Raw genomic sequence first — 15,655 nt, 5'->3', positions numbered from 1 at the left:
TCCTACGGCCTGAGTTTTCTGCTCCCCATGTTATATTAATTTAAGGCTGAGATCTTGCAAGGAGAACCACAGGGACAGGACTCAGAGACAGCCCCACAAGTTTCTCCAAAACCCAATTTTTTTTACCCTTTGCCTGCAAATCTCTCCCATTCCCTCCCTTCATACACCACAAGAGTAATGTTTATGGTTCCCTCTGGTTCTTCATCAACTGAAATATTCAGAAATTTTTATCCACAAGTCACAAGGCTCCTGTGATTGCTTCCCCAAAATCCTCCAAGAAAAAAACTGCAGCAAATCACCTCCTCCTGCACAAAAACATGACCCAGCATACCCTCCCCTCTGACACACTGTTTGCCAAAAACAGTAACAGGAGTCATTCTCTCTCTTCCCATAAAAACCACTGGGCACAGCCTCTATACATTTCAGAAACTGGTAAAAGCTGCTGGTCTGCTTCAAAGGGCAGCAGATTTCCCTCCCACCTCTTCCAACTCAGAAATGAATGTGTCTGTACCACTCAAAGTTTCTTCCTCCACTTTTCTCTCCCCTTTCCCACAGATACTATGACAGGGAAGTACTGTACAGGCAGACAGATTTTGTACAATGCTTTATTTACACTGCTGAAGATTAGGAATCAGTTCTGGTGACAGTTTCTTTTACGTTAGGCTGAGGAAGTCAAAACTACACATTATTACAAGGTCACTGTCCCACAGAGGGAAGCACACAAACTCTCTGAGTACTGTCATTTGCAACTTTGTTCTGTTAAAATATAATTCAAGCTGCAAAGGGTAACACTCTTACAAAAAACAGGTGCCCTCCAACTGCTGGTATATTTGCAACCCTTGTTATTTTCTAGCGGCAAAGAGTAGAGCTTTTTCAAGTGGTGTTGCAGTCAGACCAAGCCTTCAGGTAAAATGTAGTACCACAGATATTCAAAACAGTCTACACACAGTTAGAGCAAAGCACGGAAGGTTCCATCGGGCACAGAGTGGAAAATCAGAGCTTGTATTTCAAGAACAGAACGTGCTTATGTGATTGTAAAATGTCAGCATTTGCAGAAAGGCAAGACAATTACCACAACCTTCTGTGGGAGAGAAAGGGAATCATTAAAAGACACATTTGCAAAAGTATCTTTTATAGTTCAACCTTAACAGAAACCAACATTTTGACTTAAGCTCCCTTTTAAAACCAACCTGAAGATACTATTATACGTTACACAGTGTCAATGTGTACTTACTTTACTACACATATATACATCAGTTCCCCTGAACCCCTGTCAAAGTGCTTCCACAACTGCATAGCTAACAGTCAGAAGAATCCTGCAATGTAAGGCTAGAGGCACAGCCAAATTGACCCCATTATTGTATTTGGAAACCCTCATTTCCAAATTAAAGCACTTTCAGGGTAACTAGAAAACATACTTATTCCAACCCTGCAGCCTAGAAGTGGTGAAAGAATGAGGTAAACATACTGCATAGGCTATATATTTAAATCCAAATCCCCAAAGTGTTTTGGCTTAATTATGCAATTATTTAAAATTGAATAGAGAGAAAAAATAGTTATAAAAATCTGAAAACAAATCCAGTGTATTAGACAATAAATCATTTAGAAAGGGCATTTTCTACCACCTTTTTTTTCTTTTTTATGTTAGCCAGACAAAAAGCACAAATTGAAAAGAGCCTTGGTGCTTTTCCCATGGAGCTGCTCCTTCTAGAACAGCTGCTCAAATTTAGCTTGTCTGCTTCAGTTAGCCTGAGCCAAGACAGGGCCCACACTGTCCCAGCACTCCAGAGAATACCAGCCTTCCAGGCCATGCTGCAGCTTTTCTTGCCCCAGCCCAAGTCCTGGAGCAGTGACCAAGCTCTATGGCACAGGGCCTTCAGAACAGATTACCAGTGCTTAACAGAGTGTCAGAGACCTCAATTACCATTTTAAACTATTTGGAACCTAAATTATAATTAACAATAGTGACTTTTCTGATTCTCATATTTTTATTTAAAATGTGTCTTTGCAGGTTCACTTTTTTTAATATTCCCTTGCATCAGTGTTTAGTTACCAGAAATCATTCCTGTCAGGCAATGCAGTTTTCTGAAAAGACAGTATCTTCCATCCTCACCACATTTTCAATAAACTCTGTAGAACACAGTCAATGATCAGACTATGATAAAGTGCATATATTCCTTTCTGATACAGGCAACAAAACTGTGGACTAAAAAAATAAATCATACTGGAAATTGAAAGCCACACCAAAAAAATCCCACGGTGGCCCTTTACCACCCCACAATTAAGTTGCCCCACTGAGTACTGCCCAAAAATACTTTTCTTCAAGTGTCTGTTAGCTTAAAAAAAAATAAAAAAAATAAAAAAAAAGCTTATAACATTTAAAAAAATGGTTCCTCTTCAATTAGACTCTGAGAATCACAAATTCATCTAACTTTGAAAGCTACAGCTCCCTCAAGGCTAGCATAGTGCCTTGACAACTTTTAAGTACTTTGTACTTCACCCTTTGGATCCAGGTTTCAAGCTTGCAAAAGCTTTGGAGTTCTTAAGGGAATGTGAAATTTCATTGAGAAAAGAAATAAAATGATAGTCCCTTTCTGACTTCTTGGACTCAAAAATAACCACAATGGTAAAGTGAGGTTCGGGACGAGTCAGAAAGTAGGTGCTTTGGACTTTGTCATCGTAGAAGTGAACAACCTTCTCCAAACTGTTGAGGTCAGAGGTTCTATCAGTCATAATCATGATCACATTGGGCCAGTGCATAACAGGCCTGTCACTGGGCAGAGACACCACTGCAGGATACTGATCCACTCCCTTGGGGGCTTCCCTGTATGAATGGGGATGATGATAACCATGTCCCTGAAAACTCTCCGATCCACGATTGTCAAAAATTAAGGAAACATTGACAGCATCATACTTCCGGATGAAGCTGGAAATTTTCCCAAAGTAATCAGGATTTGTTTTAGCAGTCAAAGTTTTCATTTCAGATGCTGTTGTCTGTCGACTAAGGGCCTCATGAAAATAAAAGCTAAACTTGGCAAGGAGAATGTTTTTGAGCTTCATCAGCCAGAGGAAGAGGTGTGGAGGTTGCACAGCCTTCTGAGACTGCCCTCCAAACAGGTGCTTCTTGGTCTCCCGCTGTTTCTCAAAAATTTGGCCCCAAGTCTGTAGCTTTGTGTGAGCACTGTGCAAGTTGACCAGGGATGGAAGGAACTTCCACTCTGAGATCTGAGCTTGAGCCTTTAAGAGGTGTGCAAGCACATCTACCTCCAGCTGGAAACTGCTTTCAAGAGGACTGAGGATTGGATGATGAAATCTAGAAAACATAATATTAGTCAAGACATGAGAACTGCTATACACAAGGGTGAAATAATCAGACAGTATTTGCCAGTTAAAAGACAAAGGATCAAACATCAGAACAAAGTGTAAATCAAAAAATAATATTCTTAATTTAAAGAACAGTTCTTTTTACATAATTAGGGTAAATATTTCCACAAACAGCACTTTACATCTGACAAAAAAAACACCTGTCAGACATTTCTCTACCAAAGTAAGGGCATTATATTTCATCAGTTCAACAATCAGTTTATCTTAATCTATGAACTACTATAACACCATTTCTTTTTAAATTAAGATGATTTTGTTCCAATTTAAAATCTCTTCTGGCAGTAATATATGTCTTGATGGTTCTGCAGCAGCAGTAAGACATTAAGTTAAAGGAATTATGTTACAGATCTGTTGTTCACACAGGGGAGCTATGAGGAAGCCAAGCTGAGTTTGGTTTTGCTTTTTGGAACCATAATTAACTCCTTCACTTCTCACTTTTTTCCCTGACATTTAGAAAAAATACAGATGCAGTCTACCTCTCTTCCTATGATACTCAAATTATTTGCAATTTATAACACCAGCAATAACATACTTAATTGGAACAATGAAAAACTGTAATGTAAAATATATAATTTTAGAAAGAAGTGGCCTTTTTAGTAAATGTGTTCCCTCATTGGCATTTAGGATTCAAAGAGGTCTCTAATAAAGAACAATGAACAGTTCAAAGACAAGACTTGATGAGGTTTCCATTTAAGTAAAGACAGATTTATCTTCTCACTTCAGAAAAATATTTTGGGACCTTGTTACTGTTTTAAAATAATAAAGTTTCTACAGAATTTTTCCAACTTTTAAAACTAAAACAATGTCATTATTCCTCTCAGCTTCTAGGACACAACAAATACAACCTGTTTTGGAAATAGCTGGTTCAACATCAAAACACTTGATTTTGTTGTAGACTAGAAGAAAGAATAAGAATGTCAGGCTTTTCATCCCCTCTCCACTACTTTTCCTTTGGCTTGTGAGAAACATCTGACTATTTTATCACTGATTTGTAAGCATCTCTTTTTTTTTTTTTTTTGGAAGCCAAAATTTGTATATTGCAAGGATTTGTTATTAAGATGCAAGTTTAAATTGATCTGAAGAAAATGAAATTAAGAATATCATAACCAGCTGATGCAGCACGTTGAGCAAACCAGCCTGGCTGGGTGATCAGGCACCTTCTGCACACAGCACATGCCAGCAACCCTCAGGCTGACCTGCTGGAGCAGGGATCCAGTGTTTACTGGCCACTTTGGTGGGCTGAGAAGTCCAGAGCATATTTACATTTCTTTGAACAAACAAGAGCTTAAAGAAGAGTCAACAAAAAATAATTTCTAACAGTCAGCATTAACATCTAACAGTCTCCAATGGTTTTGTTATTCACCAGGAAAACAGTTTTGTTGCTGTGTATTTTAAGAGGGTACAAAAAGCATTATGCAACATTATTTGCTGCAGTCCCATCAAATGACACACACCACAGTGATTTAAATACGTTAGCAGTCAGATCAAGAAAGTTTTCTTCCATCTTAAAATCAATTTAAAAATCCTTATTAAGGCAGCACTGCCAAAGCCTCCTGGATTAACATTCTGACGTACAGCTCCCCACTTCTGCTTTGCTTCACAGCTTTCCTAATGTTGCACTGTCCAGCAGGATTTGCTAAACTGTGTTAATCAAAAAATACACACCTCAGCCACAGCTGAGAAGCTTGATATGGTTCCAGAGAAAACTGATGAGTTATGCACAAAGTATAACCACTGTAATTGAGTTTTATAACGTAGAAGCATCCAACTGAGCTCAGTATCGTATAAAACAGACAAGTTCTTGCAATATTTCATAAACCAGAGTGTCAAAAACTTAAGAACACATTGAAAATTTGAATTTTTTCCTCCTAATCATTACTGAAAGCAGAGGGATGCTAGTTTTGTTTTGCAGACTGTGAAGAAGCCACATTTTCATTTTATTTCCTTCCAGAGATCACACCTTCATGTACATATTATATAATGCTGACTAGATGAAAAACATTAAACATTTAAAAATTATGATACCAGAATAGGTGTTATTTTATACAAAGCTTTTAAAGGATCTTGCTTCCAATGCTGCTTTAATAATTTAAGATCCCACTCAAACCAACAGTTAAAAACTTCAGGAAAAGTTACTTCTCCAGATGTATTCTAGAGAAAAATGGAAAGGAAAATGTCGAGTACTGGCCATGCACAAGTCAGGAATAAGTAGTAATGAAATAGTAACAAAATAGCTTTAAACTGTTCAAGAATTAATGACATTTCAGATACAAACCCTACGTCCCGTTAACTATCAATTTTGCTGTTCCTTTACCAGCCACCAGTTATTTCCTCTATGCTACCAGCTATTTTCCTCTACCCAGCTATTTTCACAAGTAAAGGAAAGAAACCAAGGCCAGAACCTATCTAAAAACAAATGTCCTGTCTGGCCTTAGCACAGCTGGCTGAAATAATGGCACACATCCTCAACTACAAGTGAGGAATGCACTGACAGAGGGAAGAGGCTGGGTAAGGATGAGTTTATTTGATCTTTCACCTGTAAAGCAGAAATGCTTAGCAGCCACTACATATCAACATAACACACCCCAGAAACTGATTTGAGATACAAAGACACTAAAAGGAAGGACTAAAGGAATATATCACTATATCTTTATTCAGAAATATTCTGCATGTCACTGGGGAGGAGCACACTGCAGCTACTGAATTAGCTCTGACAGCATCTTAGATTGTCTCCATCTTAAAGACTGCTTGTTAACCCAAAGCAAGATCATCAGTATTTTTTCCAGGGAGACATTACTTTTTTTTTTAAAGATGTTATGATATATATAGTTATACACTACATATTACATAAACATATTACATAAGAGATAATGTCTCAGAAGTACAAATGTACCTGTGGAATTTATTTAAATTGCATAGTAAAACATGTCATATGCAGGTATAGTCTTGCAAGTATAGTCTCCCCCCACTTCATCAAAGTAAGAATTTCAGTTCTCAGATTTTTAACAGTGCTGTTGATTCAGCACATGCTCAGAACAGATGGCAGTTGTCAGTGTGCAAGAGAAATCAACTTTTCAAAAAATAAACCCCAAACAAAAGCAAATGTCAACAACAAAAACACCCAACCCCTAAACTTATTTCCCTTTACTCCTTAAAGTTTATCACACCAAGGAAAATACATCTAAGTTTCAGGTTTTTACTGGACTAACAGTCCTGATATTTTAAGTGATCACAAGGCAAGAATTGAAAAACATCACTACTAAGATCATATGGACCAGTTTTGATTTTCAAACCAAACATATCCCTAAAAAATAAGGCAATCAACTGCAGTGCTTCAATCTGGAATATCAGAAAGCAGCACTGAATTATTTTCATTTTTCCTAGGTGAACAGTATAAAAATCCTAACTGAAAAAAAGTAAGACCTATGAATATTCTCCCCAAAAGTCTTCCTAGACACTATTTCACTAACAATGACTTAAAGAAATTCAACCACATCTGACAGTTAACTTCCTACAATGGTTATCTTTTTTGGTTTAAAATGAAGAGGAAGAATTTGAGTGTGTTGACAAGCATTCAAAAATTCTCTTTTAAACTGCCATCACTTTCAAGGCACATAAGTTAGATGTGAAATACCCAATCTATCCTCATGTAGAAACATCCCAGGATTTTCGTAACAGGAACTATTAAATCTTAACTTCAAGCAGAGGTGCTCCTCCTACTGGCTCCAAGACCTCTGGAGAAAAGTGGTAACAGAGCACCATAAAGCCCTGCCAGCTAGGCCAGATAGTTAAGGTGTAGCTTTTAGATCTTAGCAGACATATTCTTAAAAAGTAAGATTGTCACAAAAGTATTTGCTTCATTTATGTCACCTTTACTGAAGTCCATATGAAATTAAGGCTTTTTCCTCTCCCCTACCAAAGAAAAATTTCAAAAAGCCTTGCATCTTATAAAAGGAAAATCACTCTTTCTCTCTCCTGAAAATGAACATGCTGAGCACTAATTAGGCATAGGGAGGAAGGCTCCTAGTACACCATGAGCAGACTCCCTTTGTTATTTCTCTTCTTTGGAAGAAACTTCATGCATCTGATGCTGCTGGCCAACACAGACTTCACATATGAATTTGTGAAAGGACTGTGGTGTTCAGCAGTCAAAGGACAGCAAAGTCTTTAGGTTTGCTTTGAACTTCAACATCAGGTATTACAGATCACATGCCTGAGTACATACTGCCAGCACAGAAGCACTGACCTTGAACTGTATTTCTTTAAGATGGATTCCAAAATGTTTACCAGTTCCTCAGAGTTAATGAACTTTTGGGTGCTGAGCGTGTACATTTTTTCATAGAAGTCAGCAATTTCCATCCGAGCCTGAACAAAAAAACAGAGCTGTTCAGACAGGTGAGAAAGCAGCTCTTCCAAGTGAGGAGCTGTTCCTCCTAGTGCATTGTGACCCGTCGCCACCACCTTCTTCAGCTCATTATGCAGAGATGTGTAGATGGTTCGGATGGAGTCCTTTCGGCTGAAGAATGACTGACCACCTGTTCAGATAAATATGGAGGTATTACCAAATTCCAGGGATAGCAAAGACAGACAGCAACACTGGAAAATTCTTGTAATTACATATCTAGTTGTTTGTAAATATTGTTTAATTACAGTACTTCTTTGAACAAAGCAAAAAATTCAGTATTTTATTCTGCAGGTATATAACTGAATTACAGAGCACATGCTCAGAAGCGTTTTAGGTAATTTCACACAAGCTACGCTTGTCCCACTTCGTGTCTCAGCAGTCAATGCAGCTGCAAAACAGTAACTCCTTCACAGCTGCCTCAGTTACCACAGGACTTTTAAGAAACCCAGGCTTCAGTTAAATTTGCTACTATGATACATAATCTGGAAATACTGTTATCTGTGGAAGTCAGAAGAATTAAGTCATCACCACTTGGCTGATCAAATTTTAATAGCCTCCACTCTTATTAATAACTCCAGATGTTTTCCAGAGAATTCCCTTAACAATCCCTCTTCAATCATGAAGCACTCAAATTCACGAAGCAACCTTTAAATGGGAACCATGCAACATCTGTGTGTACAAATCAAATGTTTCTAGTCCCTATACAATCTAAATATAAACCAGAATTCAAAAGGAAAATAATCACACTTTATCCCAGTGAGACCACAGTGCAGGTTAATCCATAACTAAAACTTGGAGGGCGAGAGGGAGAACAAGAAGTCATCTGTGCTTCTTTCTACCTGCTCAACACTATGAGGAATTTTAAAAAGAAAAGAAAGACAAGTGAAGGGTCAAAGTAAAAGATATTTAACTTTGACATTATAAAAAGACTGTACAAATGTACTAGCCTTATTTCATAGTTTCTATTTACAGAAGACCTAATGTGCCATTCTCACAGTCAATGGCTGCAGCAAAGACCACAGAGATTGAGTCTGAACCTTTTAAAGGTTCCAAATTTAGCTGCTGCTTTGAAACTGCTTATAAATTTTGTAATGCTGGACAGCTCTTTCCACATTCCTTTTACACATACAATGTTCAAAGGTGACCCTTGACATTTGAGGTAGAAAGGTAGAAAACTGGCTATCATAGTGAAACAGCTCCCATTGTAACACAGGAGTAGCTCCCCAGCCACAGGCAGGAGGAAGATTCATCTATTGCAGTTGTTCATGAAGCAAATAAATAAACAAAACTTTGCCCCTTCTGTTGCCACCTTTATCCTTTCTGCAAGCACAAAATTCACTCTTTAAAGTCAGCCTTATAGACAGAGTTTTGGCTGAAAAGATCTTATAATAGTCTGAAGTCATCATTTGAATAACAAAGCTGAATTTTCTTGATGGTTTAATGTGCTATACATCCGACTCATATCCTTTGATCCATTTTCCATACCCATCTGCACTTCAAAAAGAAAATAAGCGGCTTTGCCCAGGGGGTAGCATCATGAAAGCTCATCCTGTGCCAGTCTGGAATTTTTCTATCCATGTACTGAGAAAAAATGAAGCAGCTGCTATCATGGCCAAAGCTTCTTGAGATCCTGCAGTACCTGCCTGGGCAACAACTCCTAGGATGCTGTCTCCAGCCCCGAGTACTCACACATATACACCTCGAATACAAGCTGAAAAAGCTTTAACGCTTCGGTCACCCCAGTAAGGTCATCTTTGCCTATATCTCAGCCAGAGCATCTCAACACAGAAACACCCCTGGCTAATTCTTGGGAAGGGCGGGTAGGCGCCCTGCCGGCCAGCGAAGAGATGCCTCGCGTGGCACAGAGCCAGCGTGCCACCTGCACAGCACCTGTCCTCTCGTCCATTCCTTAAGGGCAGCACTAATGGCTTCCCAGCGGGGGCACGGACACTCGCTAAGCCGGCACCGCCTTCCAGAGGCCCGCAGCCGGCGAGGCAGGGCCCGCAGCGCAGAGCCAGCGCCGGCTGCCAGCTGCCCTCAGCCGCCCGCGGAGCGCAGCGCGGGGCCGGCCCCGGCTGAGGCGGCGCGGGCTGGGAGAGCCGGTCCCTCCCTCCCCGGAGCGGTACCTAGCTTCTGTCCCAGGAAGGTCATGCTGTGATAGGCCTTCTCGGCCGCCGCCAGGTGCGCCAGCCCGGCCAGCAGCGCCAGCCAGCTGGACCCCGCGCTCTTGTTGGCCTCCCGCTCCTTCTCCACATTGTCCTTGGCCTTGTCGTAGGAGAAGATGCCCAGGTGGGAGAAGAACGTCTCCAGCACGGCCTGCTCCACCGGCACCGGCGCTCCCAGCGGGATCGACTCCCCCATCCCGCCCGGCGCCTCCGCAGCGGCCGCCACTTCCGGGTCCGGCGCCCGCCCGCCCGCGCGAGGGAGCACGCGACCGGCGGGGCGGGGAGCGGCCGGCTCGGGGTCACGTGACGGGCTGGGACTGGCGGGCGGGGCAGCGGGAGCGCGCGAGAGCGCCGGGCCCCGGGTGCGCGTGCCCGCGCCGCGCGCCCGGCCTGCCGCCCTGCTGCAGCGTCGTGCTGTAGGCGGAACGCGAAACCACGCTCCTGCTGAACTGTACCGTCAGCCAAAAACGTTCTACTCCTCGAGGTCCTTCTGAGACCCCGATTGCCACCTCTTTTACTCCCACAGCACCCTCCAGCTACTGCGGGTTTAGTTTCTCCCTCCCTTGCGACTGAGGAGATTGCGAATTGCCCACATTAATCCCATTTTCTTCAGCTGGTTTCAGACAGACGGGCTGCCCGAACTGATTGTCCATGCAGGCGATGAGGAGCACAAGGCTGAGCCACGGGCCCAGGCCACAGAAGGGCAGCTCTCTGTGGCCACACTGAGCGGTCCCAGCTCTGCAGAACAACTGCCCGCCCTCGCACAGGCAGACAGCCCCTCTCCAGTCAACCCAGGAAGGACACATTCCCAGTTTCCTCTCTGCACAGTATTTCGCTGCACTCTTAACAGCATCTGCAGCTGTTTTTAAGCTGGTATCAGGACAAAACACAGCATCAGTTCTTTAACGCTGGTGTGACCCACGTACTAATTTAAGTAGCTGCCTCTTGTTCAGGAAACACCATCACTAAAAATGGGCATCAGAAGCAAGCACCACCTTTAGGTATGAAGCAGCCTTTTATATATCAACTACAGTGTCTGCAAGCTGTGAACAAAGTAGTCTAAGGATTCAGATTTGGATATAGGAATTGTCATAATTTTCATTCATTGGTCTAACAAAAAAGGGTAAGTCTGCCAAGCCCTTCATCACTTTTCTTTTCTAGGCACGTGCACCTCCATACCCATCCTGAGCTTATTCAGTGGTGTGTAACATCCCTGAAAAGGTTTCAGTTAGAACTAGAATTTTGGCTTCAAATGCTTAAAATTTGAAGCACCTTAACCGAAGTTATGAGGTCTTTATTCTTACAGCTGAGTTCTGCACGTACCAGAAGCTGCCTTCTTCCTGAACCCAACTGTTCACTTAGTGTGCCAAAGGGACAAAATGGATGCAGGATTTTACAGCTGCTCAACAACAGATCTCTCTGATCTGGAAAGCTGGTTATTAAAATTTAAATTTACTGATGGGCTATTTCAGTAATTTAAGTCAGCACCTGAAACACTCACCTATTCAAGGCAATCACAGCTGTTAATAGTAGGCTGCCAATGGTTTACAGAAAATAAGAGAGTAGGAATGGGGACTCCTAGATAACCAGGACACAGTCTCCAAAAGACAACTGAGAGTGAAAGGTTCCAATAAGACCTTTATTGCAACACAAAGTTGACAACATGTTTTTGCATTTAATAGAAAGTATTTGGTCTCTTGGTGGTGAAACGTGGTTTGTGCTGGCGACGCAGAACTCTGTGTGGCAGCGGGAACTTGATTTTAGAATCCTGCAAGAAAAATGTTTCTATGTTAATTGAGGTATCAGATGAACAACAGAAAACAGTTTGGAATAAGCAGCCAAGCTGTATTCAGTGACTACCTTATGCTTAGAGAAGTAATCTATCCACAACTTAAGATATACTTCACGGGACTTAAATTCATTAATTCTGCATTCTTTTTTTCAAAAGTAATGCCATTCAGAGGCATGTTTTCCGTACCATAACATGTATTTGCTTTATTGTGACTTTCTTCCAAATACTTGCAGCAGTAGAACTCTTGATCATAACATACCATAATCATGAACATATGCACCCAAGTTTGGCTCCTGCCCTATTTCTGGCTGCAATGCACACCTGTACCACACAAGAGAGATCCCCTCTTCCAATGCAGCGTTGGACCAGGCCCCACCAGCCAGTGCTGGCTCACTTACATGGAACTGCTTGACTGCTGGTCTGCGGCACTTGCTGGCAGCAATTTCCTCAACCTTCATGATCTGGATAGAGTGAGCACGGGCACGATGACGAGCTCCCATATCACGGTCTAGAACAACAGAACTCATTAAAAATAAATTCTGTGACATTTTCAGTTCAAGAATCTTACAGCCCTTTGCTCAAAAATGTTCACAACTTTTAAAAATTCTAATCAGTTGTAATTAAAATCAGTTTCTATTATGTGAAGTGATGGCACAAGTATCACAAAAACAACAAACAGCACCAATTCTTCCTGTATGTTCTAAGTAAGCTCCACAACAGGAAGAACCATCTTATCTTCTTGTCCAATTTCAAGAAAATACATATGGACACAAGTAATATACCTAGAACTACTTACTCTCCTGCAAGAGAAAAAAGTCCTGTGATTTAGAATCAACTCTGAAATATTACTGGAAAGACACGTGAACTTCAAAACAGTTTCTGTTCCAGAAGGAAGGTGCAAGTAAAAGTAGGACCTGAGGATATCTTTACTTTTATTGAAATGGACCAGCGATAGAACCACGAATTGATGTTCATCCCACAGAATCAGGCTTTTTGAATAGGAGGACGCATCTGTACTTAGGCTACCTGAAAATTCCTCTATTCAGCAGTGCAAATCACTGGCCTCAAATCACATCCATAGCTAGTTCCACAAAGTAAGCCTGTTGAAATGCTGCTGTGTTTCCCATGAAGATCTAACACACCTATTAAAAACTTACCGGTCATAACTATTCTTGAACATAAAAGTACCAGTCGTGTCATGAAAAGTTTTCTGGGCCTCTTAAGCAATCCTTCAGTATATTCATTAACAAAGATTATTGTAAATTGATGTAGAACCTTCAATTTCACTTTCAACAGCACTTCAGCTTTTGAAAGGCGACAAGATACATTTAATATTTGCACACATGACAAGAATATCATTATTAAGAACAATATTCTTTGGGTTTTTATGTGCAATCTGTAGTGCTTTTAACACTTTGGAGTCAAGTTTCAACAGCATCAGCCATACAAATGGTCTATCCCTCAAGTACTTCACAAAACAGTCCAAAATCAGGACAACCATTACTTCTCCATGATATGAGGTGATGAGATCTTTGTTTAACAATAGAGGCTTTTTCCCTGTTTTTTTTTTTTTCTACTTGCTCAATTAAGGACAGATTCTAGCATATTCCAATGATCTCTGAAATATTATTTTCACAAGACTTGGGAAGATATATTCAATTATTTTAAAACAGCACAGTGCAGGAAATACAGCACCCGAAAAGTCATTAAATTCTCAGTTTCTGTGAGCAACACTCATTACTAGAATTGTAGGAAGACACACCAAAAAGAAATGGGAGTATTTTCCAGTCAGAGAAACTGCTTAAAAAGAGGTAACAAGTCACCTACCACATGTATAACAGATAAATATCTGTGGAATAGATGGTAAGCCCCTCCTTTAACTTTTCTCAGTGTTTCAGTTATTTTACCATGGATTAAGTCAGCATGCTTTATGCCCAATTTGAGATTTAATCTTCTGCTTGTATACTGCTCCTACCATTTTACACCTCAAACAGTGACATATACTTACAGCACTGAGTGACAGCACCCGCAGTGGTCAAATCTCTGTACTCCCTGTACATGTTGTGGGTTCCACTACGAGAATCATAGCGCAACCAAATACCAAAATTTTTTACCCGCAGAGGGGACTTCTCATACACCTGGAATTACACAAGAACATGGAAGTGGTTAGAGATGATGTACTATCACCATTTTACAATTTGAAGAATAAGTATTTCAGTGCTCTAACGAAACCCCTGTTAAAGTCTTACTGTCGAAAAAAGACCTCTTTGCTCACTTTCCCCTTACCAAGACAGCTGGATGTGTCTTGGTAATTCAGAGTACAAAGCTTTAGTAATTCAAAAGAAAAACACAAGATTTCAGCTCTAAAGAGTGTTCTTGAAGTATCAAGCAAGAGGAGTGCAAGCACACAAACATCCCAAGGCTATGAATGTCCAAATGCCTCTTAAAGGTATATTGTACAAGGAACCCAAGTCTAAGGTTTAACACACAGGTCCTCATTTTGAACCAGTAAGTAAATTTGTATTTCGTTTACAAGACATTTACCACTACTTTCAAAAACCAAACTTGTCACTCCTTTTCACAGCTACTGAAAGACAATGAATTTCAACCTCACACCCCATAACTGCAATTCCTGTAAAATCCCTCAACATACGCTTGCTAGAATTCCGTAAGAACCTCCCACGCTTTTAGGTTTTTAATCCTTCACCTGTCCACAGTACACAATCTCTCCAGAAGACTTCTTCATCTTCTTCAGCTGAGAGACGAAGTACCAGAATCGGGACTTGGCGACGACATGGTTCGGAGCGAAGATCCGCATGCGGTACAGAGGAGGGGTCGTGCATTTCGGCGTGGGCAGGCAGCGCCCGACCACCTTGTACTCGCGCAGCTGGAGGGACACGAAGCACAGGCGGACCGCAGAGTGAGCCAGCCGCAGAGCCACCGTCCCGAACCCTTTGAGGCGGCTCCTCAAGGGAACAACGCGACGAAAGAAGCTCAGTCCATGGCGGGAGAGAGCCCCTTGTGCCGGGCGGGCCGATGTCCCCGCCGATGTCCCCGCGGTAGCGCACGCCAATCTGGGTCCGCACCTGGCGGGAGCGGCGCCGCCGCCATGTTGGCCGCTCGCCGCCCTACGGGCCAGGCGGCGCCGTTCGGGTACGCGCGGGCCACTCTCGAGCTACAACCCGCCACCGCCACCCTCCCGACGGCCACCCCGGCCGCACTCTCGGTTCCGGCTGCGCCCGCCGGGCCCCGATCCGTACTCACCGTGCCCGACGCCTTCATGGCACTCCACCACCGTCGCTCTCAGGAAAGGAAAGGGATGGGCACCGCGCGCCGCCGCCTGACGTCATGGCCCAGCCCCGCCCCCGGCGGCACGCGCGGCGATTGGCTGCGGGCGGAGCGCGATTGGAGCACGCAGCTGTCAGTCTCCGCCGCGGGCCTGGCTTCCGGGCTGGCGGCACCGCGTGGCGCGGCCCGACTCGCGCCCCCCCATCGATGGAGCCTTCGCTGCGGGCAGCACGGCCCGGCCGCAGCCGCTGCTCCGCCACCAAGGCCGCGGGCCCGCACGGGCCCCATAGAAGATAGACCTGGCTGTGCGTGACTCCGTCTCCAGCCCGCCCCGCTGGCGTTAGCGTGAAGGACGTGGCAGGGAGGCCCCAGGCGGAGGCACCGATATCCCGGGGGAACCTTTCTCTCTGGTCGCCCTCCGGGATAGCGAAGTCACTGGCTACCGTGAGGTTGCCCCCGAAGATCGCCCCCACGCACTCAGTTCCATGGGATGCGGGCAGTGGCTCTGCAGGCAGAACAAACAGGTTTCTCTCGAGCTTTGGGCGCCTCACACCTTTTGAGAGCGCGCTGCCGTAGCCACGGGACAGGAGTGGGGTTTGCCTCGGAAGATAGTGTAACAGC

At 42.9% G+C, this 15,655-nt stretch overlaps 2 protein-coding genes and 1 non-coding gene across 5 annotated transcripts; all 3 read right to left on the bottom strand.

Annotated features, from left to right (window-relative positions):
* Positions 1 to 591: 591 nt before the first annotated feature.
* Positions 592 to 10,181, bottom strand: KICS2 (KICSTOR subunit 2). Of its 3 annotated transcripts, none has more exons than XM_041411270.1 (4): positions 9,916 to 10,181; positions 7,846 to 7,919; positions 7,631 to 7,767; positions 592 to 3,313 (listed from the first exon to the last, which is right to left on the bottom strand). In XM_041411270.1, exons 1-4 carry the CDS (start codon positions 10,148 to 10,150, stop codon positions 2,497 to 2,499), a joined length of 1,263 nt encoding a protein of 420 aa, XP_041267204.1. In that variant the 5' UTR covers positions 10,151 to 10,181; the 3' UTR covers positions 592 to 2,496. The 3 variants fall into 3 exon arrangements, with proteins under 3 accessions (XP_041267204.1, XP_041267205.1, XP_041267203.1); XM_041411271.1 differs by having other exon boundaries at positions 7,631 to 7,749; XM_041411269.1 differs by having other exon boundaries at positions 7,631 to 7,919.
* Positions 10,182 to 11,572: 1,391 nt separating this feature from the next.
* RPL18A (ribosomal protein L18a) lies at positions 11,573 to 15,160 on the bottom strand. The gene is made up of 5 exons (XM_041411268.1): positions 15,011 to 15,160; positions 14,454 to 14,633; positions 13,755 to 13,884; positions 12,145 to 12,254; positions 11,573 to 11,722 (listed from the first exon to the last, which is right to left on the bottom strand). The coding sequence occupies exons 1-5, from the start codon at positions 15,026 to 15,028 to the stop codon at positions 11,630 to 11,632; spliced, it is 531 nt and encodes a 176-aa protein (XP_041267202.1). The 5' UTR covers positions 15,029 to 15,160; the 3' UTR covers positions 11,573 to 11,629.
* LOC121339528 lies at positions 13,011 to 13,142 on the bottom strand. Its single transcript, XR_005953196.1, has one exon. It is a non-coding gene; the product is annotated as a small nucleolar RNA SNORA68 (small nucleolar RNA).
* Positions 15,161 to 15,655: the final 495 nt, after the last annotated feature.

The sequence above is a fragment of the Onychostruthus taczanowskii genome, unplaced genomic scaffold (assembly GCF_017590055.1).
Source record: "Onychostruthus taczanowskii isolate IOZ18803 unplaced genomic scaffold, ASM1759005v1 scaffold35, whole genome shotgun sequence".
NCBI classification, from domain to species: Eukaryota; Metazoa; Chordata; class Aves; order Passeriformes; family Passeridae; genus Onychostruthus; species Onychostruthus taczanowskii.
Note: the sequence above shows the minus strand (reverse complement) of the source record. Positions and strands in the feature narration are given on the sequence as shown.